Source organism: Phascolarctos cinereus, unplaced genomic scaffold (genome assembly GCF_003287225.1).
Source record: "Phascolarctos cinereus isolate Bilbo 61053 unplaced genomic scaffold, phaCin_HiC Scaffold_4;HRSCAF=312, whole genome shotgun sequence".
In the NCBI taxonomy this organism is placed as follows: Eukaryota; Metazoa; Chordata; class Mammalia; order Diprotodontia; family Phascolarctidae; genus Phascolarctos; species Phascolarctos cinereus.
The window spans coordinates 175023271-175049885 of record NW_027555847.1 but is presented as its reverse complement, the minus strand read 5'-3'; the positions used below and the strand labels follow the sequence as shown (position 1 = coordinate 175049885).

The window sequence follows — 26615 nt, the reverse complement described above, 5'->3', positions numbered from 1 at the left end:
ATAAATTGTTTTCTAGCCATACCGCTTTCATTTTGTTCTTGCAAAATTGATTTTTTTGAACCCAAGTGTAGGACCTTATATTTACCTCAAAAAATTTGGATTAATGATGTAGCATTTCAGGATCTTTTGGGATCCTGACTTTATTTGTTAGGATGACTAATGTGTTAGCTATCTCTCCCCGTTTTGTGTCATCTGAAAAATTTGCAGTAAGTAAGTAAGAATGCAACAAATGCCTTTATCTAAGTCTTTAATAAAATGCTAAGTAGCACAGAGCCCAAGACTTAAACCACCCTCTAATTTAACATCATTAATGATGTTAATGATTATTCTTTGCTTTCTTTTGTTTCTAGTCATTCAGCTAGACAGTTCCTAATTCACCTAATTGTCTAGGCTATATCTCTCCATCTTACCTGCAGTGATAGCCTGGGAGACTTTGTCAAATACCAGTTTAGTTGTCATACATTTTGGTATTCTTCCCATCTTGAGTGATGGAATTCAGAAATCTCTTGCTAAGTCTAAGGAGATAACCTCTTTTTAGATGCATATCACAGTAAAAACTCTGACACTGGGTGATGTGCCCCCTCTTCTTGTCATCCCCTTTCATTATCACTTATGGCTTGAAGACTATCTATTTTGTTTCTTTGGTTTCTAAATGATTGATTGTAATTGGGTCGATGAAACTTAATCTTTTGTCTTTTGCAGCAGTGCCACACTTTGCTCTATGTTTATAATCTACCAACAAACAGAGATAGCAAAAGTGTTAGCAACCGCCTTAGACGCCTGTCAGACAACTGTGGTGGCAAAGTGCTCAGCCTTTCTGGAAGCAGTGCCATTCTGCGCTTCTTGAACCAAGAAAGTGCAGAACGTGCCCAGAAGCGAATGGAAAATGAAGATGTTTTTGGCAACAGAATTATCGTGTCATTTACTCCCAAAAATAAAGAACTTAATGAGATAAAGAGTTCAAACACTGTTCCTGATAAAGCAAAATCTCCCAAAAAGGTCAACAAGAATCCAAAGCTGTGCCTAGTTAAAGATGGAATTGAACAGTCTCCCAATGCCAAAGTCATGCCTGGAAAAGCAAACCTTGGATCTGCTGCAAAAAATACTAACATTAAAAGTTTACAGGTAATTTTGGCAGCCTGATTTTTCAAGTTTCTCTTTTTGTGTCCTCTTTGACTTCAGTTCTGTATAACACTGACAGACTCCAGAGGTGTCAGTTATGTGTTTTATTCTGTACCTTGGACCTGGTGGCAGCCATATTTTAAGCAGTATTGTCTTTGTATTTTTTAAAGGAACTATGCCGAATTGAATCTAATACAAATAATAAAAACAGTGAACAGCACCAGCAGGATCAGCTAAGGATGGATACACCTTCTCCACAAAATAATTCTCGTGCTGTCAGTGCTGAAACTCTGACAGCTAAAACTGCAGGAACAGCAGAATCTGTTTATAAAAGCTGTCAGAAGTATGTGAAGTTACTTTATTTAAAAACTGAATTAATTTATTATGGCACAAAATAACTTTTCTCCTCACCTTTTTTATTTTTTAAATTAGGAAAGAGAACTCTAGTAACCGAAGTATTACCAGTTCACCTGTAGAGAAAAAAGATAAAGAGGAGATAATGTTCCAAGTCAGTTATCCATCTGCTTTTAGCAAGTTGACTACATCAAGGCAACTCAGTCCTTTGCTTGTGTCTCAGAATTGGTCTTCTAGGTAAAAACCAGCTTTGCATATGAGTGTCTGGATTTTTCATGGGGATTTTTTTTTAATTTGAAAATTTATGGCCAGGGAAATTATAGGAAATGTTCATCTATTTTTGGTTGAAAGTATACTATTATCATGTATACATAGATCCCTAGAGGAAAATAGTGATTTTTTTTGATAATTTTCTGTAATTACTTTTCTTTAGTGAGTAGATCTAGATCCATGGTTAGTGGTCCTCAGCTTGTGGAGAACCTTTAAGAAGGAAGTTGACAGTGGTCTTGTGGAATGAGAACAGCACAACTATGTTCTATTCTCCACTGATGATTTTGGCTAGTGATTAAGAGAGGGATTTAACTAAGACTGCTGGCCAGAGATAAAGGAGAATGTGACTGTCGCTGAGAAATCTGCCATGAGTTTGCAGTTAGTCCTTGTGGCCCTGCTGAAGAAACCTGACCTAAAACCAGATCACTGCTGGTTGTGTTAATTCAATAAAGATCAGTCATAATAACTAATTATTTAGGACTTCAAAGACTCAAAACAGCTATGTTTATTTTCTAATTTTTATTATAAATTCAGTAAATTAGAGAGACCTTGTGGTGTGGTGGATACAGAGCTGGCCTTGGAGCCAGGAAGACCTGGATTCAAGTTCTGCCTTTGATATATACTAGCTCTGTGATTCTGGGTAAGTTACTTACCCTCTCAGTGCTATAAACAGTTCTCTAAGACTAAGCTGCAAAGAAGGTGACAACTTGCATTGGTAGAGAGGGATTCCTTATCTGGGGAGTCCCATGAAAACAATGAAATCACAGATCCAGTCCCTATTATAAATTATCAACCAAAATCATCAAATGAACGTGCAAAATAAGGAATAAAACCGTAAATTAAATTCATAAAATGTTACAATGAAGTTTGTTGAAGTAGAGCCAAACGAAAAATTGTATTTGTTTTCTATCCCTCTCTGAATTTGAAATTCCATTAATTTTGCCTTTTTTTCTTTTCCAGTTGTCATACTTAGTTTTGTTAAGTTTTCTTAATTTAAATCAAATAGTGTGTGACTATCTTATGGTCTGAAGAGGCCACTTAAGTAAACGTATCACAAGAATCCAAGTTAATGTATTATTTGATTTTTTTTTCAAATTTAGAAAAGATAATTGCAGAAAGATTCTAGAGACCTCTGAGAATCCATAAAATAGGTTTAAGATTTTTCTCTACAGGGAGAAGACTAGTGATAAAAAAGATATCCAGATAGACTGGAAAGAGAATAGGAAGAGAATAAATTAAATCCTAATGTTTAGATGGGATTTTTATATGCCAAGTTTTAAACTTTAATTTGATGAGAGTAAGTATCTAAAAGGGACTAGCCCTCATTAGCATGTTTGCTTTTCTTTAATAATAATAACTCATTTATATAATGCTTTAAGGTTTAAAAAAATGTTTTTCTCACCCAACTTTTAGAGTAGCTAGTGCAGATATCCTTATTTTGCAGGTTGAGGAAACAGACTCTGAGAGGTTAAGTGACATTATAACACAGCTAGTAAATATCTAAAATGAGATTTCAAGGTTTCCTGACTCTTAAGACCAATATCTTATCTACTATGCCACAAAAAATTCTTAAAGCTAAGAATATTTAATGCACTTAACAATTTAAATTAGAAGTCAACAAATAGTACAGTTGTTATTTTGAAGATAAGTATAATTATTTATGCATTCAGGATATGCATGGGATTTTTAAACAGAAAAGGAATTTTTTAAGGGCCATTTGTACAGCGAAACTTTTTTTAAGCATATAACAATTGGTGTAATATTTTAATGTACTTTTATTTTAAGCAGGAGTGTGTCTCCAAACCTTTTGAACAGAGCATCCCCACTTACTTTCAGCATTACAAATCCTAGCAGCACAGACTGCCCTGACCCATTTGCAAATGGTGCCGATATTCAGATTAGTAATATTGACTACAGATTGTCTCGGAAGGAATTACAGCAGGTTATGCAAGAAGCTTTCTCTAGGCATGGCAAGGTAATCTCTCAAAATTTTTCTTAGTGTTATTTTTATATTTTTGCCTTGTTTAGTTCTTTGTCCCCTTTGCTAAAGGGGTTTTAAGTGCTTTAGTGTAGCAAACATTAGTGATTTGTGTTTAGTATAGTACAGTTTTAGTGGTTTCGTGAAGCCTAATTCAACGCATAAAGTCATTCTCGGTACATAAAGTATTAAGGTGTTATTGTTAATTAAAAAATGGAAATTAAGCTCAATGCTTTTTGCTTCTGGTTTTCTTCAAACCACAGAAAATGGAGCTACAGAAATAATCTTCTTCACCTTCCCCGAGGGAGTAAGTCAGGAGCACTTACCATGATCATAGGGCTGGTTTAAAAAACACTTTAAAATATAAATGGATGATATTTCTTAATAATGGCTGCTAAAATATGAAGCCGAGATTGCCTTAGAATTGTTATAATTTCTTTATATTTGTGTGTTCGTCCATCTAGCATCCTCTTTTGAGGTACATCTTGCTAACAACACACCAATTATTGTTTTTGATGTACATCTTCCTGGTATTTTCGAATTCAGGAGAAGATGCCATGAATATTTCTATTCTGAGTTTGGTACCCTGTGACCTTTAGATCTAGTGACCTTGACTTGGGTCCCTGAAATTCACCTTATTTTAGCTATCTAGAGTTCTGTGGACCTGAGAAGTGAAACAAAGTGAGCTGCAGATAATTATAGGACAAGAAAGGCCCTGCTGTAATACCAGGCTTTTAAACCTTGTCTCAATGAAATCAGGCTTATTTTTAATGGTTTGCTGTGTTAGAATTCTGTGACAATAAGCTTATAAGTTTTATTTTTTGCTGTTTTAGGTGAAGAGCATAGAGCTTAGCCCTCATACAGATTATCAGCTGAAAGCGATTGTTCAGATGGAAAACTTGCAGGAAGCAATCATTGCAGTGAATAGTCTTCACAGATATAAAATTGGCAGCAAAAGGATCCAGGTCTCTTTAGCCACCGGAACTGCTAATAAATCATTGTCTTTGCTAAGGTGAAAAAAAAAATAGTCCTATTACAGCAGAACAAATTTTGACCTATAAAATGATTACATCAGCAGCATCATAGTTAGTATTTACATAGTGCTTTATGATTTTCAGAGCACTTTGTGTAGATTATTTCATTTGATTTTGACAACAACCCTGTGAGATAGGTGCTACTGTTATCTCCATTTTTACTGAAGGGAAAATTAAGGCTGAGAGCAGTTAAGTGACTTGCCCAAATTCATTCAGCTAGTTAGTGACTGAGGCTGGATTTTTTCTCAAATCTTCTAGTACTGTGTCTGTCACCTGTTACTTATAAATTAATTCATTAGAAATACTATGTCTCCATTCTTGTTCAAGTTTGTAAGTCTAAGGTCATTCATTTTAAGAAGTACAACTTAACTGTGGTGAGCACTAAGAAATAAAGTAACAAATAAATCACCTAATATGTACACATTAGATGCTTTTAAAAAAATGGAAAAATGAAATCAAACTTTAAAAGCAAAGACTTGAAATTCTTTACTTCCAAACTAGTGAAGAGACAGTGAAACTATCCATATCTTATATATTAAGTGTAGCTTCTCTATAACACCCATCTAGCTTTAGGATTCTGGTTTTTTGTTGTTTTTTTTGTTTGTTTGTTTTTAGGCAGTTGGGGTTAAGTGACTTGCCCAGAATCACACAACTAGTAAGTGTCAAGTGTCTCGTCTGAGGCTGGATTTGAACTCAGGTCCTCCTGACTTCAGGGCCAGTGTTCTATCCACTGCGTCACCTAGCTGCCCCAAAGATTCTGTCTTTTAATTCATATTATTATAGAGAAAATTAGTTGTTAACAGTTTTGATTCTAGCAGAATCACCAATATCAGTTTTTTGATATTAGGAGCATTTTCCTTGATTTGCATCTGTATCATACCCTCTGTGGATGTATCCCAAAGCTCTGCCTTGGGCTGTCTTTTCTTCTCTTGTTAGATTTCTCTTTTGGTGACCTCATCAACACTCCTGGATTTAATCATCATCTCTATGCAGATGACTCCTAGATTATATAGCTAGACTCATTTTCTGTCCTGATATCCATCACGGACTGCCTCTTGGACATTTCAGACTGGATGTCCTATGTACACCTTAAATTCAACATATCTAAAACAGAACCCATTATCTTCCCCCCAAAACCTTCCTTGCCTCAAGTCTAGTACTCTTATCTGTTACACTACCCTTAGGGAGGGCAGCAGCAGTCAGAGAAATCTTTGTGTATAAGATGCTTAAGCTGTATCTTGAAGAAATTGAAGGATGTGTGAGGTAGAATGATGTGTGAGGGAAAAGGAAATGCATTTTAGGCAGCAAAGAGAGAAAGAAATGGAATACCAAGTGTGAGGAATAGAGAGAAAGATAGTTTGGCTAGAGACTATAGAGTGAAAAGGAGAGTAATTTATAGTGAGATTGGAAAGCAGGGCAGGGCCATATTGTAAAGGGTCTTTAAAAACCATACAGAGGGATTTCTGTCCTAGAAGCAATAGGGAGCCATTAGAGTTTATCAAGTAGGAGGATACATTGGAGAGGAAAGAGGCTTAAGGCATGGGGACTGTTTAGGAACTTAGTAATTATGTGACACTGGACAAGTCACATTGCCTTAGCCTCAGTTTCCTAATCTGTAAAGAAAGACGATAATAGTGCCTACTTCAGGTTTATGTGAGGATCAAATGAGATGACATTTGTAAAGTGCTTTTTGAAACTGAAAGCTCTATGTAAATGCTAGCTAATGCTATTTTTGTTGTTTTGATGATGATTTATCACCTTGATGAGTATATGCTTGGCGCACAGCAGGCGCGTAATACATGCTTGTTGATTGCTTGATTGACATAGGATAGGAGATTTGGTTATTGTTAGGATCTGTGATTCTGTGACCTCTTTGGGTAACTAGTTGAACTAAGAGCTAAGTTGCTTAAAACATCAGTAATCCTTTTTTTGTCTTAAATTGTTTTTTGTCATTAATAAATCATTTTAAAATGTGATCTGAACTATAGCAGCTCTAATTCACATGAGATCCAGTGCATCTATTGAAGTGTGTCTGTCATTATTAGACAGTGCTAATGCTGATTGTTCTCAATTTTACTTTCTAGTAAAAGAAAGCATCTTCTGGTTGCATTTTATAAGATTTACAATATGTAATTTCACCTTGTTCTTTGGTTCCCAAATCTTTGTTTTAAAAATTCTGGAGAACTTCAGGAGCTTAGATTCATTGTGTGAATAATTTTATTGATAATTTTTGCTCTATTTACAAAAATGATTTGGAACAAGTTGGTAGTAAATGATTTTCTGCTTTTTTATGCTTATAGCTCAGAAACAGTATCCATTCTTCAAGATGCTCCTGCTTGTTGCTTGCCTTTGTATAAGTTCACAGATGTCTATGAGAAAAAGTAAGTTGACTGAAATTCACCGCTTATTGAAATTGCTTTTTAAAAGGATTCTTTGTTTAACAAGCTTAATTTTCTATAATGAATATGGCATTAATGTAGATAGTTTTTTTTCCTGTCTGTGTTAAGTTACTCAAACTGGTAAATTTTTCTATATAGTATTGAGAACAGTTTTTTGAACTGTATACTTAAATTCTATACTTATTTCTATCCTTTCCCATTTAGATTTGGGCACAAATTGAGTGTATCAGACCTATATAAATTAACAGACACAGTAGCAATCCGTGATCAAGGAAATGGGCGGTTGGTTTGTCTGCTACCTAGTAGCCAGGCCCGACAGAGCCCATTAGGGTCTTCCCAGTCACATGATGGTTCATCGGCTAATTGTAGTCCGATTATATTTGAAGAACTAGAATATCATGAACCTGTCTGCAAGCAGCACTGCTCCAATAAAGATTTCAGGTAGACCATCAAGGATCTTTTTTAAAAAAAAATTCATTCTGTCATAACTGTTTTCTTTAATTCTTTAGAAGTAGTTGATAAGTTACAATCTGTTTGCTAAAACATTAGTAGGCAACTAAATACTTTCTCTCATTACTTTAGTGAACATGAATTTGATCCAGACTCATACAAGATTCCTTATGTTATACTCTCTCTGAAGACATTTGCACCCCAGGTTCATAGTCTTCTACAAACACATGAGGGCACTGTGCCGTTACTGAGGTGAATAATTTTAAATGTCACTTTTAATGTCAAAACCAGAGTAAAATGATTTTCCTGTTTCCCCTTTTTACTGAAGCTGAAGTGAAGGATCCCTCCTTGTCAAGTGCAATGAAATTCTGTGCCCTGGTACTTTGTCCTTCTTTTTCACTTAGCCTAAACTTAGCTTGGTTAAATGAAGGAGCTCTAAAGTAGAATAAGATTTCCTTGTAGGTTGGGGAAAACATGTCCTGAGCAATAAGAGCATGTCTCGTTATAATAGCTGTCATTTCTATATTCCTTTAGGGTTTGCAAAGTGTTTTATGTACATGAAAATGATAGATCACTGGGAGAGCTTTAATTTATTTTACTTCTCAATGATTCTGTTTAACTTTTGTGTGTTTCATTGTAGTTTCCCAGATTGCTACACTGCAGAGTTCAGTGATCTAGAAGTGGTACAGGAAGATCAAGGTGGAGTTCCCTTGGAACATCTCATCACTTGTGTTCCTGGAGTAAACATTGTTACTGCACAGAATGGCATAAAAGTAGTTAAGTGGATACACAATAAGCCTCCACCTCCAAACACTGGTATGCTTTATATTTGTTAGTCAATTTGAATTCTGACTAGTCAGTTAACAGCATACGTGAAGAGTACTGTGAAATGTGGATATGTCAGATTTGGAGTTATCTGATTTTTTTATTAACAAATTGAGCAAGTATCATGCAAGTTTCTCTTTTGCTACTTAAAACTCCACTTTAAAACACCAGGTACTTTTTTTAAAGTTTAGTCATAAATTATCTTTGACTTATGATCTGATCCAGATATATAAAATTCAGAGGCAGAAATTCAATTATCAAATATCTATAGACACAAAATTGCCTTCTGATATATTTTATTGCATATTTTAGGCCCATAACTTGGCTTAATTGAAAAATTAGAATGTTCCAGGCTTGTAGGTAATATGGAAGAGCAAGTTATTTCTTTGATACTTATTCAGTTCAAATCAATTCAGTAAACATTTATTAAGTGCCTGCTGTGTGCCAGGCACTCTGCTAAGCACCAGAGATATAAAAAGAGGCCAAAGATAGTCCCTGCCTTGAAGGAACTTATAATCTAATGGTAGAGATAATATGCAAACAGATATATACAAAGCAAACTATATGTGGGATAAATATGAAATAATTAAAAGAAGGAAAGCATTAGAATTAAGAGGGGTTAGAGAAGGGAGGGCTTCCTATGGAAGGTGGGAATTTAGTTTGGACTTAAAGGAAGCCAGGGAAGTCAGTAGTTGGAGCAGAGGAGAGAAAACATTCCAGGCATGTAGAACAGTCAGAGAAAATGCCCAAAGCTTAGAGACGGAGTGTCTTGTTGGTGGAATAGCCAGGAGGCTGGTGTTAGTGGATCGAAGAGTACTTGTTGAGAGGAGTAAGGTATAAGAAGACTGAAAAAATAGGAGGGGGTTAGGTTGTAAAAGACTTTGAGTGCCAAGCAGAGCGTTTTATATTTGATCCCAGAGGTGATAAGATGCCGCTGGAGTTTATTGAATGAGGGGGTGACATGATCAGAACTGTTTTTTAGGAAAATCACTTTAGTGGCTGAATGGAGGATGGAGGGGAGAAACTTGAGGCAGGCAGACACACTAGCAGGTTATTACAATAAACCAGGTATGAAGTGATGAGTGGTGGCAATGTCAGAGGAGAAAAGGGGACGTATTTGAGAGATATTGCAAAGGTGAAATCAATAGAACTTGGCAACAACTCAGATATGAGGAGTGAGAGATAGTGATGGAGCCCGGATGACTCCTAGGTTGTGAGCCTGAGGAACTAGGAGGATGGTGTTGCCTTCTGCAATAATGGGGAAGGAAGGGAGAGTTTAGGGAGAAAGATAATGAGTTCTGTTTTGGATATGCTAAGTTTGAGGTGTCTACTGGGCATTGAATTCGAGATGTCTGAAGGGCAGATGGAGATGTGGTATTCTATGTCAGGAGAGATTTGTTTATGAAATCAAATTAGCTTTAGGTAGAAAACACAATTTTAAACTTAGATTTAGATGGCTTTCTGAGTATCGCCCCTCGTTGAATACATATGAATACATATGCACTGATGCTCAGCCTCTTCCACTCCTCTTCTTCCTCTCTCCTCCTACCCCATTCTATAGCCATTCTCCCTTCCTACCTCTCTACAAGGACTAGTGAGAGCAGGGGAATTATTGAACGTCGTCTCTTCTACTTCCAGGGAATATCATATATTCCCTGTGCATCTTTTTTAGTCTTTCATCAACCATAATTCAGTTAATTCTATTTCAGGCAATCTTTTTCTCATAATTTACAGTCCCTAATTTTCTTATTGCTTTTCCTTTATTGCAAATTTTTGCTCAACTGTAAAGAAAAATCTTAGGAAAAGTTTTTGTCCCTTTCTCTTTTTACTGGTTGAGAATAACAAAAAAGAAATGATCCTAATCATGACTGATAAGCATAAAAGTAGTGCTACTGATACTTAGATAGCTAGGAAAAGAAAACCTTCTACTTTAAAGTAAAATTAGATATAACTATTACCATCAATTTTTTTTCAAAAAGTCCAGAGAAATCACTTTTGGGATCTCCACAAAAGCCTCCATTATAAATCTCTTGCTCTTCCCTAATCAGACTCTCTTTTTTCTCAAGTATAGTAAGCATCTACTTAAGAAAGTTGAATTCAAAAAACTTTTTAAAGTTTTAAAAAATTAGCATCATAAAAACATTTAAAATATTTATTGTGGTTGTTCTGTATTTCATCTACATTGGCGGCTAATCAGTTTGTGTAGGTGAATCAGGGAACCTAGAATTGACATTATTTCTATAGAAAAGCACATTCTGAATTCAAAAATAACCAACGTTCAAATGAACTTTTGAAACATAAACCCTTCAATTTTTTTTCAAGTTTCTTTTTTTAAATTTTATTAATTTATTTTGATTTATCAACAATCACTTCCATATTCTTTTGAGTTGAAAATTTTTCTCCCCCTTCCCCCACCCAAGACGATGCACAATCTGATATAGTCTTTACATTTACATTCCTATTAAACATATTTTCACATTAGTGAAGTTAAGTTGTAAGTAAAAATTAAAACCAATAGGAGGAACCATCAGAAAGATGAAACAAAACTCAACAGAAGGTAAAAATAAGTGATAGCGATTCAGCTTCCATAGTTCTTTCTTTGGATGTGGACAGCATTTTCTATCCTGAGGCCTCTGGAGATGTCTTAGATGCTTGTAAAACTGAGAAGGGTTCAGTTTAACAATATTAATCATCACATAACATGGCTGTTATTGTGTATAAAGTCCTCTTGGTTCTGCTCACTTCACTGAGCATCAGACCATATGAGTCTTTCCAGGTTTTTCTCAAGTCAGCCTGTTCATCATTTCTTATAGCATAATAGTATTCCATTACATTCGTGTACCACAACTTGCTCAGCCATTCCCCAATTAATGGTCATCCTCTCAATTCCAATACTTTGCCACCACAAAAAGAGCTGCTATGAATATTTTTGTACATGTGGGTCCTTTTTCCATTTGTATGATCTCTTTGGGTTATAGCCCTAGAAGTGCTATTGCTGGATCAAAGGGTATGCACATTTTTGTAGCCCTTTGGGCATAGTTCCAAATTGTTCTCCAAAATGGTTGGATCATTTCACAACTCCACCAACAATGTATTAGTGTTCCAATTTTCCCACGTCTTCTCCAACATTTATCATTTTCCTGTTTTGTCATGTTGGCCAGTCTGATAGGTGTGATGTGGTACCTCAGAGTTGCTTTGATTTGCATTTCTCTAATCAATAACGATTTAGAGCATTTTTTTCATATGACTATAGATGGCTTTAATTTCTTCATCTGAGAACTGTCTGTTCATGTTCTTTGACCATTTATCAATTGGGGAATGGCTTGTGTTCTTATAAATTTGTCTTAATTCTCTGTATATTTTAGAAATGAGGCCTTTATCAGAGAGACTGGTTGTAAAAATTCTTACCCAATTTTCTACCTTCCTTCTAATCTTAGTTGCTTTGGCTTTGTTTATGCAAAAACTTTTCCATTTAACGTAATGAAAGTTATCCATTTTGCTTTTCATGATGTTCTCTGTTTACTGTTTGGTTATGAATTTTTCTGTTCTCCATAGATCTGATAGGTAAATTATTCCTTGTTCTCCCGGTTTACTTATGGTTATCAGCCTTTATATCTAAGTCCTCCTGAACCCATTTTGACTTTATTTTGGTATATGGTGTGAGATTTGGGTCTATGCCTAGTTTTTGCCATACTCTTTTCCAGTTTTCCCAGCAGCTTTTTTCAAAGAGTGGATTCTTATCCCGGAAGCTGGGGTCTTTGTGTTTATCAGATAATAGATTACTATACTCATTGACTACTGTGTCTTGCATATTTAACTTATTCCACTGATCCACCTCCCTATTTCTTAGCCAGTACCAAGCAGTTTTGATGATTGCTGCTATATAATACAATTTAAGATCTGGAACTGCTAGGCCACCTTCCCCTGCATTTCTTTTCATTAGTTCCTTTGATATTCTGGATGTTTTGTTTTTCCAAATGAATCTCGTTATTATTTTTTCTAACTCTATAAAATAATTTTTTCGTGGTTTGATTGGTATGGCACTGAATAAGTAAATTAGCTTAGGTAGGATTGTCATTTTTATTATATTAGCTCGGCCTACCCACGAGCAACCGATGTTTTTCCAGTTATTTAGATCTGATTTTATTTGTGTGAAAAGTGTTTTGTAATTGTGTTCGTAGAGTTCGTGGGTTTGTTTCGGGAGGTAGACTCCTAAATATTTTATAATGTCTACGGGTAAGTTTAAATGGGATTTTTCTTTCTATCTCTTGCTGTTGGGCTTTGTTGGTAATATGTAGAAATGCTGATGATTTATGTGGGTTAATTTTATAGCCTGCAACTTTGCTAAAGTTGTTTATTATTTCAAGTAGTTTTTTACTTGATTCTCTAGGATTCTCTAAGTGTATCATCATGTCATCTGCAGAGAGTGATAGCTTTGATAAACCCTTCTATTCTACCATTGCTACCTTTGTAAATGAATGCTCGACTTGGAGTCAGGGGAGATCTGGGTGTGAATCTTGTCTCCAACACTTGCAGCTTCTCAGAGCATCAATTACCTCATCTATAAAATGAAAGTAATACTGAGTAATGTAAATTATGTGGGTTTTTAAAAAGTTTTAATTTTTTTTTCCAATTACATGTACAAATAATTTTTAACCTTCGTTTTTTATAATTTTGAGTTCCAAATTCTCTCCCATCTTCCTTCCTTTATGATAAGGCAAGCAATTTGATAAATACTATACATGTGCAGTTAAGCTAAATATTTCCATATTAGTCATGTTGTGAAAGAACATACAGACAGAAGACCCCAAGAATAATAAAGAAAATTAGAAAAACAGTGTGCTTTGATCTGCATTCAGATTCCATCAGTTCTTTCTCTGGAAATAGAGATGGCATTTTTCATCAGAGGTCTTTCAGAATTATCTTACATCTTTGTATTACTGAGAATAGCTAAGTCATTTACAATTCGTCATGGTACGATATTGCTGTTACTGTGTACAGTGTTCTCCTGATTCTGTTCACTTCAGTTTTCGTCATTTCATTTTAGGCTTTCCAGGTTTTTCTCAAAGCATCTTGCTCATCATTTCTTGTAGCACAGTAGTACTGCATCATAATCATATACCACAACTTGTTCAGCCATTTCCCAATTGATAGGTTTCCCCTCAATTTTCAATTCTTGGCCACTATAAAAAGATTTGCTATAAATATTTTTCTACATAGAGGTCATTTTCCTTTTTTTTTTTTTAAGTCTAATGTAATCAAAGTTATCCATTTTACATCATGTAGTGTTCTCTGTCTCTTGTTTGGTACTAAATTCTTCCCTTGTCTGTAGAGCTGACAGATGAACTATTCCATGCTCCTCTAATATTCTTATGGTATCACCCTTGATGTCTAAATCGTGTAACTGTTTTGACTTTATCTTGGTGTATGGTGTGAGGTGTTGGTCTAAACCTGGTTTCTACCAAACTGCTTTCTAGTTTTTCCAGCAGTTTTTTGTCAAATAGTAAGTTCTTGTCCCTAAAGTTTGCCTCTTTGTATTTATCAAATACAAATTTATTATGGTCGTTTCCTGTTGTATATTGTGTACCTAATTTATTCTACTAATCTATCACTCTGTTTCATAGCTAGTACTAGATTGTTTTGATGATTAACACTTTGTAATGTAGTTTGAGATCTGATACGATTAGGCTACCTTTCTTCAAATTAAAAAAAAATGTAATTCCCTTGAAATGTATTCTAGACCTGTTGTTCTTTCAGATGAATTTTGTTATGATTTTTTGTAGCTCTGTTAAGTGATTTTTTGGTAGTTTGATTGGTATGGCACTGAATAAATAAGTTAATTTAGGTAGAATTGTCATTTTTATTATATTGGCTCAGCCTACCTTTGAACAATAAATATGTTTTCAGTTGTTTAGATATGACTTTATTTGAAAATGTTTTGTAATTGTGTTCACATAGTTCCTGGGTTTATCTTGGCAAGTAGACTCCGAAGTATTTTATGTTGTCTGCAGTTATTTTAACTGGAATTTCTCTTTCTATCTCTTGCTGGACTTTGTTGGTAACATATAGAATAGATTTACATGGGTTTGTTTTATATCCTGTGACTGCTGAAATTGTTAATTATTTTAAGTAGTTTTTTCGTTGATTCTCTGTGATTCTCCAAGTATGCCATCATATCATCTGCAAAGAGTGATAGTTGTGTTTCCTCATTGCCTGTTCTAATTCCTTCAATTTCCTTTTCTTCTCTTATTGCTATAGCTAGCATTTCTAGTACAATATTGGATAATAGTGGTGATAATGAACATTCTTGCTTCATGCTCATCTTATTGGTAGGGTTTTTAGTTTGTCTCTGTAACAGATAATTGCTGTTGTTTTTAGATAAATACTACTAATTTTAAGAAAATCTCCCTTTATTCCTATGCTTTCTAGAATTTTTAATAGCAATGAATGTTGTATTTTGTCAAATGCTTTTTCTGCACGTATTGAGAAAATCATATAATTTTTGTTGGTTTTGTTATTGGTATGGTCAGTTATGCTGATAGTTTTCCTAATATTGAACCACCTCTGAATATCAATATTCATTAGGGAAATTGGTTTATAGTTTTCTCTCTCTGTTTTTGCTATTCCTGGTTTAGTATTAGCACCACCTTTGTATCATAAAAGAAATTTGGTAGGACTCCTTTGCCTGTTTTCTCAAATAGTTTATATGACGTTGGAGTTAAGTGTTCTTTACATGTTTGATGTAATTCGCTTGTGAATCCATCTAGTCCCTGGGTTTTTTTTAGGGAGCTAATTGATGGCTTGTTCAATTTATTTTTCTAAAATAGGGGTTATTTAAGTATTTTGCTTCCTCCTCTCTTAATCTGTGCAATTTATATTTTTGTACATATTCATTTACTTAGATTGTCAGATTTATTGGTGTAGAATTGGGCAAAATACCTCCTAATAATTGCTTTAATTTTCTCTTCATTGATGGTGAATTCATCCTTTTTAATTTGGATACTGATAATTAATTTTTCTTTTTTTTTAAATCAAATTAACCAATGACTTATCTTTTTTTCCCCCCATAAAACCAGTTCCTAGTTTTAATTATTAGTTTAATGGTTTTCTTACTTTCAGTTTTATTAATCTTGCCTTTGAGTTTAAGGATTTCCAATTTGGTGATTAATTGGGGACTTCTAATTTTTTCTTTTTCTAGTTTTTTATAACTGAATGTCTAATTCAATGATATCTTCTTTCTTTATTTTTTTGATGTAAGTGTTCAGATAGAAAATTTCCCCCAAGTACTGTTTTGGCTACATCCCATAAGTTTTGTGTCTCATTTTGTCATTCTCTTTAATGAAATTATTTATTGTTTCTATAATTTGTATTTTGACCCACTCGTTGTTTAGGATTATTTAGCTTCCAGTTAATTTTTGCTCTGTTTCTATGGCCCTTTACTTAATGTTATTTTTATTGCTTTATGATCTGAAAAAGGTGTTTAATATTTCTGCTTTTTTGCATTTGGTTGTGAGGTTTTTATGCCCTAATACATGGTCAGTTTTTGTGTGGGTTCCATGTACTTTTGAGAAAAAGGAATTTTCTTTTCTATTATTCAGTTTTCTCCGGAGGTCTATCATATCTAACTTTTCTAAAATTCTATTCATCTCCTTAACTTTTTTCTTCTTTAGTTTTTGGTTAGATTTATCTAGTTCTAAGAGGGGAAAGTTGAGGACTTCCACTATTATAGTTTTACCATGTGTTTCTTCCTATAACTCATTTAGCTTTTCCTTTAAGTATTTAGGTACTATACAGTTTGGTACATATTTATTTAGTATTGATATTACTTCATTGTCTGTGGTATCTTTTAACAAAATGTAGATTCCCTTCTTATTTCCTTTAAATTGGTCTCTTTTTGTTTTTGTTTTATCGGAGATCATTGTTGCTATCCCTGCTTTTTTTTTTTTAACCTCAGCTGAAGCATAATAGATTCTGTTCTAGCCCCTTATTTCTACTCTGTGTGTGAGACTCTGTTTCAGGTGTGTTTCCTGTAAACAACATATTGTTAGGTTCTGGTTTCTAATTCTTTCTGCTCTCTATTTCCATTTTATGGATGATTCACTCCATTCACATTTCACAGTTATGATTATTAACTGTATTCCCCTCCATCCTATTTTTTCCCTGTTTATCCTTTTGTCTCTCTGTTTTTACTCTGTCCCTCTTCAGAAGTGTTTTGCTTCTGACTGCCACTTCTCCCAATCTGTTCTTCTTTCTATCAGTCCTTCTCCTTCTCTTATCTGCCTCCTCTCCTACTTCGTTGTAGAATAAGATAGATTTCTATACCCAACTTTGTACGGATGTTATTCCCTCTTTGAGCTCATTTCAATGAGAGTAAGGTTCAAGCATTAACTTCCACCACCTCTCCCGCCCCACCTCTGCCCCTACTCCGTCTTTCACTCAGCTGTAAAAGCTCTTTTGTGCCTCTTATGTGAGATCATTTATCCTATTCTACCTCTCCCTTCTCTCAGTGTATCCCTTTCTCACTCTCTGATTTTTTTTCAATATCATTCCATCACAGTCGACTCATACCTATGCCCTCCATCTATGTATATTCCTAAATGTCCTAATAATGATAAAGTTTTTAGGAGTTACGTGTATCATCTTCTCATGTAGGAATGTAAATAGCTTATCCTTATTAAATCCCTTATGATTTCTCTTTCATGTTTACCTTTTAATACTTCTCCTGAGTCTTGTATTTGAAAATTGTATTTTCTGTTTAGCTATAGTCTTTTATCAGGATTGCTTGAAAGTCCTTTATTTCATTAAATTTAAATTTTTTCCCTTGTAGGATTATGCTTAGTTTTTCTGGGTAGGTGATTCTTGGTTGTAATCATAGCTTCTTTGCCCTCTGGAATATTATATCCCAAGCCCTCCAATCGTTTAATGTAAAAGCTCTAAATCTTGTGTTATCCTGATGGCTGGCTCCACAGTATTTGAATTGTTTCTTTCTAACTGCTTATAGTATTTTCTCCTTGACCTGGGAGTTCTGGAATTTGGATATAATATTTCTGGGAGTTTTCATTTGTGATCTCTTTCAGGAGGTGGATTCTTTACATTTTTATTTTACCCACTGGTTCTAGGATAGCAGGGCAGTTTTCCTTAGTAATTTCTTATAATATGATGTCTAGGCTCTTTTTTTGATCATGGCTCTCAGGTAGTGTAATAATTTTTAAATTATCCCTTTCTGATCTGTTTTCCAGGTTAGTTGTTTTTCTAGTAAGCTATTTCACATTTTCTTCTATTTGTTCATTCTTTCAATTTTATTTTATTGTTTCTTGATGGCTCATGGAATCCTTAACTTCCATTTGCTCAATTCTAATTTGTAAGCAGTTATTTTCTTCAGTGAGCTTTTGTGCCTCCTTTTCCATTTGGCCAATTCTAATTTTTAGGGAGTTCTTTTCTTTTTCCACTTAATAATTTTTTTTTTTGGTGAGGCAATTGGGGTTAAGTGACTTGCCCAGAGTCACACAGCTAGTGAATGTTATGTGTCTGAGGCCGCATTTGAACTCAGGTCCTTCACACTCCAGGGCTGGTGCTCTATCCACTGTGCCACCTAGCTGCCTCATAATATTTTATTTTTTCCAATGATGTGTCAACATTCACTTTTGTAAGATTTTGAGTTCCAAATTTTTTTCTCTCCCCCACCCCCAAGACAGCAGACAATCTGAAATAGGCTTTATATGTACAGTCATATTAAACATATTTTCACATTACTTATGTTGTGAAAGAAGAATCAGAATAAAAGGGAAAAACCACAGAAAGAAAAAACGAAAAAGAGAAAATAATATGCCTTGATCTGCATTCAGACTCCATAGTTCCTTCTCTGAATGTGGATAACATTTTCTATCATGGATCTTTTGGAATTGTCTTAGATCATTGCATTGCTGGTCTATCAAAGTTGGTCATCATACAGTGTTGCTGTTACTATGTACAATGTTCTCCTGGTTCTGTTCACTTCACTCAGCATCAGTTCATGTAAGTCTTTCCAGATCTTCCTGAAGTCTACCTGCTTATCATTTCTTATAGTATTCCATTACATTCATATACCATGACTTGTTTAGTCATTCCCTAATTGATGGGCATCCTCTCAGTTTCCAATTCTTTGCCACCACAAAAAGAGCTGCTATAAATATTTTTGTACCTGTGGGTCCTTTTCCCTTTTTTATGATCTCTTTGTGATACAGACATAGTAGCAGTATTGCTGGATCAAAGGGTATGCACAGTTTGGTTGCCAAATGGCAACCATTGCTCTCCAAAATGGTTGGATCAGTTCACAACTCCACCAACAATGCATCGGTGTTCCAATTTTCTCACATCTTCTCCAACATTTATAATTTTCCTTTATTGTCGTATTAACCAGTCTGATGGGTATGCTGTGGTACCTCAGAGTTGTTTCAATTTGCATTTCTCTAATCACTGGTGATTTAGGGTATTTTTTATGACTATAGATAGCTTTTATTTCTTCATCTGAAAACTGTCTATTCATATCAGTTAGGGAATGGCATGTATTCTTACAAATTTGACTTAGTTCTCCATATGTTTTAGAAATGAGGCCTTTATCAGAGACACTGGCTATAAAAATTGTTTCCCAGTTTTCTGATTTCCTGCTAATATTTGGTTTCATTAGCTTTGTGCAAAAATTTTTTAATTTGATGTAACCAAAATTATCCGTTTTGCATTTCATGATCTCTGTCTCTTGTTTGGTCATAATTTATCCCTTTCTGCATAGATCTTACGGGTGAACTATTTCTGGCTCTCCTGATTTGCTTATGGTATTAACGTTTTATGTCTAAATCATGTACCAGTTTTGACCTTATCTTGGTATATGGTGTAAGATGTTGGTCTCACTCTGTGCCTAATTTCTGCCATACTATTTTCCGGTTTTCCCAGCAGTTTTTTGTGATATAGTGAGTTCTTATCCCAGAAGCAGGAATCTTTGTGTTTATCAAACAGTTGATTACTATAGTCATCGACTGCTGTGTCTTATATACTCAACCTATTCTACTGATCCACCACTCCATTTCTTAGCCAGTACCAAATAGTTTTGATGATTGCTGCTTTATAATAGTTTTAGACCTGGTATGGCTAGGCCACCTTTAGGGAGTTATTTTTATCAGCAAATTTTTATACATCCTTTTCCATTTGGCCAATTCTACTTTTTTAAGGAGTTGTTTTATTCGGTGAATATTTGTCTTTTTCCATTTTTTGTGCTTCCTTCATCAAGCTGTTGACTCTTTTTCATGAATTCTCTTGCATTACTCTCATTTCTTTTCCCAATCTTTCCTCTACTTCTCTTATTTGATTTTTTTAATTTTTTTGGTGAGGCAGTTGGGGTTACCCCCAGAGTCACACAGCTAGTGAGTGTTATGTGTCTGAGGCCACATTTGAACTCAGGTCCTCCTGACTCCAGGGATGGTGCTTTATCCACTGCGCCACCTAGGTGTCCCCTCTTATTTGATTTTTAAAAACTTTTTTGAGCTCTTAGTAGTAAATCTTTTTTTTTTTTTTGGACTGAGACCAATTCACTTTTTTCTTTGAGGCTTTGCATGTAGCCATTGTAACATTGTTGTCCTCTTCTGAGTTCGTCTTTTGACTTCCCTGTCACCATAATAACTTTCTATGGTCAGGTTCTCTTTTTCTGTTGCTTGCTCATTTTTCTAGCCTATTTCTTGATCTCTACTTTTATGTTAAAGTTGGACTCTGCTTTTAGGGTGGAGAGAGTACAATCCAAAGCTTCAGGTTTTTTGTTCTGTTGTTTTCAGAGCCAATTCTGGGGATCTCTAAATTTTTAGTTCTTCCAGAGTGATCTGATTGAAGAAGAGGTGTGGTCACTGCTTTCCTGGCCTGTACTCCGGTCTGTGAGTGACCACAAGCACTGTTTTCTGTCCTGGAACTGTGACCAAGGTCTACATTTCATTGCAACCAGGAGCTCTAGTGTACTAGTGCTTCTTCTTGCCTTGCAACTGTGACTAGGATCCCTGGACAGACAAGGCAACAGGGTCCTGCACCCAGTGCCAGCTAAGGGTTGCCTGTGATCTCCTTTTGACCAGTTATTTGACCCTCTTACTATTTGTAGGCTGAGAACTCTGAAAGTCACCATAGATTCAGTTGCTTCCAAGGCATGCTGCTAGCTTGCAATGGGCATGTGCCACTGCCAGCTGCCTTGAGCAGGGGCCTTGGTCTTGCTGCTGGCTTGAGCTGAGGCTCAGGGCCTCACTGCTGGCTTGCCTGGCACGGCATGCATTGGACTGCCCTTCTCTCTTACCCCAGTGAGACAGACTTTTCTTGCCTACCTTCTAAGTTATCTTGGGCTAGGGTATTGTTTCACCTAGTCCCTTTTGTTGATTTTGCCACTCCAGAATTCATTTGGAGGCCTTATTTAATGTTGTTTGTAGGGGAATTTGGGAGGGACTGGTTGAGTCCCTGTCTTTACTCCACTATCTTGGTTGTGCCTCGTAAGTTAAGTGTTTTACAAATCTTAAAAACACAATACAAATGTAGGATTTCTGATTTTTTTTTTTTGTTTTGCTGAAGGAAGCATCACTTTTATGAAAAAAAAAGTTTTATTTATTTACTTATTCATATATTTATTTATTTTGGCTAGGCAATGGAGTTAAGTGGCTTGCCCAGGATCACACAGCTAGTGAGTGTTATGTGTCTGAGGCTGGATTTGAACTCAGGTCCTCCTGACTCCAGGGCTGGTGTTCTATCCACTGTGCCACCTAGCTGCTCCTTATTTTTGGTTTTATTGTTTAGTCTTGAAAATAAGTACAAAAACATTTGCTAACTGTGTGCATACCCTTTGATCCAGCAATACCGCTGCTAGGTCTGTAGTCCAAAGAGATCATAAAAAAGAGAAAAGGACCTACATGTACAAAAATATTTATGGCAGCTCTTATTGTGGTGGCAAAAAATTGGAAATTGAAGGGATGCCCATCAGTTAGGGAATGGCTGAACAAGTTGTAGTATATGAATGTAATGTGATATGAATGTAACTTACTATTGTGCTATAAGAAATGCTGAGCAGGCAGATTTCAGAAAAACCTGGACAGACTTACGTGAACTGATGCAGAGTGAAGTGAGCAGAACCTGGAGAACACTGTACACAGTAAGAGCAGTGCTAGTACGATGATCAACTATGAATGACTTAGTTCTTCTCAGCAATACAATAATCCAACATAGTTACAAAGAACTCAAGATGAAAAATGCTGTCTATGTCCAAAGAAAGAACTGATAGAATCTGAATGCAAAGTGAAGCATACTATTTTCTCTTTATTTTTTGCATGTTGTTTCCTTTAAGTCAGTTTCTTCTTTCACTACATGACTAACATGGAAATATGGTTTACATATATTGCACATATATAACCTATATGCTTACTGTTTTAAAAGAGGAGGGAGGAGAGGAGGGACAAAATTTGGAACTCAGATTTTTAAAAAAATGAAAAATTGCCTTCCATGTAATTGGAAAAAATAAAAAATACTATTAAAAAAAGAAAACATTTGCTAGCCCATGAATATTTTTAACTAATATATTGACTCTTTGCCATACCTAGGTTTGAATATAAAATACAGCAGTGTTCTTTTCTACTTGATTGATTTAAATTATTAGTAACTTCAAGCAGTGACTCTTGTGTTTTGTTACCCATTGAAAATTCTGTTTACTTGTTTTTAAATATTCACTTTTGTTTTCCATCCTAGACCCATGGCTGCTACGTTCCAAAAGTCCTGTGGGGAACCCACAACTTATCCAGTTCAGTAGAGAAGTAATTGACTTACTGAAGAGCCAGCCATCTTGCATCATACCTGTGGGCAAATTCATCCCATCCTATCATCATCACTTTGCAAAGCAATGTCGTGTATCAGACTATGGATATTCCAGGTTAATGGAATTATTAGAAGCAGTGCCTCATGTATTGCAGGTGAGTGACCCTCAGGAAATTTTGCTGGAAGAAATGATTGTGTGAGAAATTCTGAAATGAGAGAAATTTTGCTTTGTAAAATAGTTTATGACATTAAGTTTTGTTACTGATAGGTAGTCTTGTGAGTTAGAAGATCAGAAAGCTCAAAATTCATTTGAATGAGTCTATTAAAAAAAAATCTATTTTTTATAAAAAAGGCCTTACTACTTCAAGCAAGAGAGTATGTTAAGGATAGAAGCTAGCTTAAAGACAGAAGATGAGGCTGAAGATAAGAGGACACTGCATGTAAAAAGTATTAGCAATGGCTCTCTCCTTGTTGCTGATAACAAGCCCCACTGGACATTTGATAAATTGTCTTGCTTTCAGACTGGCTTGGATGTAGTGTTTCTGAGAACCAGTATGGGGTGCTGGAAAGAGCCCTGAATTTGGAGACAAAAAAACAAAGATCAAAGCTAGCCCTGTTACTTTACCTTTTTGGACCTCAATTTCCCCCTCTATATAATGAAGAAATTGGACTTGATGACATCTGCAGCCTCGTTTAGTTGTAAATCCTGTAGTTCTGTAAATTTGAGTCATATAGATATAATCAAATTATTTCAAGTTCTCCAGAAATAATTAACTTTTTCCAAGAGACAAGGTGCATTTCTTGGGCATACTATAAGAATCCATTTTCTGAATTGATAGAATATTTTGCATTGCTGACGTTATAACTCTTTGGTTTTTTTATTTTTTTAAATTTATTTATTTTTAGTTTTCAACATTTACTTCCACAAGATTTTGAGTTTTGAATTTTTATCTCACCCCTCCCCCCACCCCAAGATGGCATGCATTATGAATATCCCTTCCCCTAGTCTGCCCTCCCTTCTATCTCTCTCCTCCTCCTCTTATTCCCTTCCCCTTCTACTTTCCTGTAGGGCAGGATAAATTTCTGTACCCCATTTCCTGTATTTCTTATTTCCCAGTTGCATGTGAAAATTTTTTTTAAACATGTGTTTTAAAACTTTGAGTTCCAAATTTTCTCCCTTCCTCCCTCCCCACCCACCCTCATTGAAAAGGCAAGCAACTCAGTATAGGTTATACATGTGCAGTTATGCAAAGCACTTCCATAGTAGTCATGTTGTGAAAAACTAACTCTATTTCCCTTAATCCTATCCTGCTCCCCCCATTTATCCTGTTCTTTCTTTTGACCCTGTCCCTACTCAGAAGTGTTTGCTTCTGATTACCCCCTTTCTCAATCTGCCCTCTTCTCTATCATTCCCTTGCTCTCTTGTCCCCTTCTCCCCCTATTTTCCTGTAGGATAAGACAGATTTCCACATCCAATTGAGTGTATTTGTTATTCTCTCCTTAAGCCAAATCCTATGAGAATAAGATTCACTCATTCCCTCTCACCTTCCCCTGTTTCCCCTCCATTGTAAGAGCCTTTTCTTTTCTATTTTTTTGTGAGATAATTTACCCCCTTCTACCTCTCCCTTTCTCCTTCTCCCAGTATAATCCTCTCTCATCCCTTAATTTTATTCTCTAGATATGACCCCTTCATCTTCAACTCACCCTGTGCCCTCAATCTATCTATCTATATCTATATCTATATCTATATCTATATCTATTTCTATACATACATATAATTTTTTCCCTCCAACTACCCTAATACTGACAAAAGTCTCATGAGTTATAAATATCATCTTTCCATGCAGGAATGTAAACAGTTCAACCTTAATAAGTCTCTTATGATTTCTTTTTCCTGTTTACCTCTTCATGTTCCACTTGAGTCTTGTATTTGAAAATCAAATTTTCTATTCAGCTCTGGTCTTTTAATCAAGAATGCTTGAAAGTCCTCTATTTCACTGAATGACCAGTTTTTTACCCTGAAGGATTATACTCACTTTTGCTGGGTAGGTGATTCTTGGTTGTAATCTAAGCTGCTTTGACCTCCAGAATATTATATTCCATGCCCGCTGGTCCCTTAATGTAGAAGCTGCTAAATCTTGTGTTATCCTGATTGTGTTTCCACAATACTTGAGTTATTTCTTTCTGGCTGCTTGCAATATTTTTCCTTGACCTGGAAACTCTGGAATTTGGCTACAGTATTCCTAGGAGTTTTCCTTTGGGGATCTCTTTCAGGAGGAGATGGTGGATTTTTTCAGTTTCTATTTTGACCTCTGGTTCTAAAATATCAGGGCAGTTTTTCTTGATAATTTCTTGAAAGATGATGTCTAGGCTCTTTTTTTGATCATGGCTTTCAGATAGTCCAATAATTTTAAAATTCTGTCTCCTAGATGTATTTTCCATGTCAGTTGTTTTTCCAAAGAGATATTTCACATTGTTTTCTAATTTTTCATTCTTTTGATTTGTTTTACAGTGTCTTGATTTCTCATAAAGTCACTAGCTTCCAATTGCTCTATTCTAATTTTTTTTAAGAAGTATTTTTTCTTCAGTAATCTTTTGGACTTCCTTTTCTATTTGGCCAATTTTGCTTTTTAGGGCATTCTCCTCATTGACTTTTTGGACCTCTTTTGCCATTTGGGTTAGGCTATTTTTATAAGCTGTTATTTTCTTCAGTATTTTTTTGGGTCTCCTTTAGCAAGCTGTTGACTTGTTTTTCATGATTTTCTTGCATCACTTTCATTTCTCTTCCCAGTTTTTCCTCTGCTTCTCTTACTTGCTTCTCAAAATCCTTTTTGAGCTCTTCCAAGGCCTGGGATTGATTCATATTTTTCTTGGAGGCTTTTGATGTAGGGCCTTTGACTTTGTTGTCTTCTTCTGGTTGTATGTTTTGGTCTTCTTTGTTACCAAAAAAAGATTCTGTGGTCTGACACTTCTTGAGAGGTTTGCTCATGATCCCAGCCAATTACTTGAGTTATAAACTCTTTATTAAGGTAGGAGTCTGCTTCCAGTGTGGAGAATGTACTGTCCCAAGCTTCGGGGGTTTGTACAGCTGTTTACAGAGATACTTCTAGGGACCTGTAAATTTTCAGTTCTTCCAAGGTGGTGTGATAAGGGGCAAGGTGTTTACTCCTTTCCTGCCTTGTGCTCTGGTCTATGAGTGACCACAAGCAGCCTTTTCTGTCTTGGAACAGAAAAGCCCACTACAAGCTCCACCATGCCAGCGCTCCTCCTCGCCCCAGGACTGCCCCTCAGAGTTGTGACCCAGATCCAAGCACAGGCAAAGCAAGAGATTCCTGCCACAACACTGGAAAAAAGATCCCTGCAATCCCCCTCTAATCAGCCACTCAATTCCCCCTGTCAGTGGGCCAGAAGCTCAGGAGGCAGCCACTACCCCGGGCTTGCACTTGCTTGGGAGCTGAGGCTGAGATCTAGCTTCTCTCTCTCACTGCAGAAACAGACTTTTCCCACTGACCTTCTAAGTTGTCTTTGGCGTTCATGGGTTGAGAAGTCTAGAAATTGCCACAGCTGCCTGAGATTCAGTTCTCTGAGGCCTGCTCCAGGTTTGCTGCAGCCTGTGCACCCACGCCAAACTGCACTCCTCTCCCAGCCTTGCACGATACACCTTTCTGATCAACCATCCAGCTTGTCTTGGGCTGAAAATTTGTTTTCCTCTGCTTTTTGTGGATTCTGCTGCTTTTGAATTTGTTTAGAGCCATTTTTTAATAGGTATTTGGAGGGGTTTGGAGGAGAGCTCAAGCAAGTCACTACTTTCACTCCACCATCTTGGCCCTGCCCCCCAATATAACTCTTTGAAGGTGTATGTAGAACTGTTGGAAGCTGGAGAAGGAACACTGATTTCTTAAATAATTTTCCTTGTTTTTATAGATCCATTTTATAGCAAGTATTTCTATTTAAACTCGAAGTAAAGGGAGCTCTTCTCTATCTGATGCAGTAGGAAGTGGATAATAGGTTTTAACAGGAAATAACATTAATAAAAGAATATGATTGTTGAGTTAATGCCTTGTAGTGGTAAGCACTGAGGTGTTGAGTATTTGTTTTAATGAATGTTATGAGTCTAATTCAGAGAATATTTGATTTTCAGATCCTTGGAATGGGTTCCAAACGATTACTGACTCTAACCCACAGAGCCCAAGTAAAGCGCTTTACCCAAGATTTATTAAAACTTCTCAAATCCCAGGCCAGTAAACAGGTTATTGTGAGAGAATTTTTGCAGGCTTATCATTGGTAAGTTTGTAAGAAAAAAATTTAAATACTTTCCCTCCCCAAAATTTAAAGATTATGTAATATTTTATTTTCTCTTCCCTTAAAAAGCTAATGAAG

The 26615-nt window shown here is 35.7% G+C and overlaps 1 protein-coding gene across 7 annotated transcripts in view; it reads left to right on the top strand.

Annotated features, from left to right (window-relative positions):
* The window catches only part of MARF1 (meiosis regulator and mRNA stability factor 1), a 56220-nt gene that overhangs the window by 17547 nt on the left and 12058 nt on the right, over positions 1-26615 (top strand). For 3 of the 7 annotated variants that reach the window (XM_078152804.1, XM_021001812.2, XM_078152800.1), the window contains exons 8-18: positions 703-1125; positions 1293-1465; positions 1555-1713; positions 3532-3721; positions 4558-4736; positions 7059-7139; positions 7362-7598; positions 7740-7859; positions 8248-8423; positions 22170-22390; positions 26377-26519. In XM_078152804.1, coding sequence (XP_078008930.1) covers positions 703-1125; positions 1293-1465; positions 1555-1713; positions 3532-3721; positions 4558-4736; positions 7059-7139; positions 7362-7598; positions 7740-7859; positions 8248-8423; positions 22170-22390; positions 26377-26519 — 2102 coding nt within the window. The remainder of the gene's footprint in view (positions 1-702; positions 1126-1292; positions 1466-1554; positions 1714-3531; positions 3722-4557; positions 4737-7058; positions 7140-7361; positions 7599-7739; positions 7860-8247; positions 8424-22169; positions 22391-26376; positions 26520-26615) is intronic. The other 4 variants (XM_021001813.2, XM_078152801.1, XM_078152803.1 and 1 more) reach the window with 3 other exon arrangements.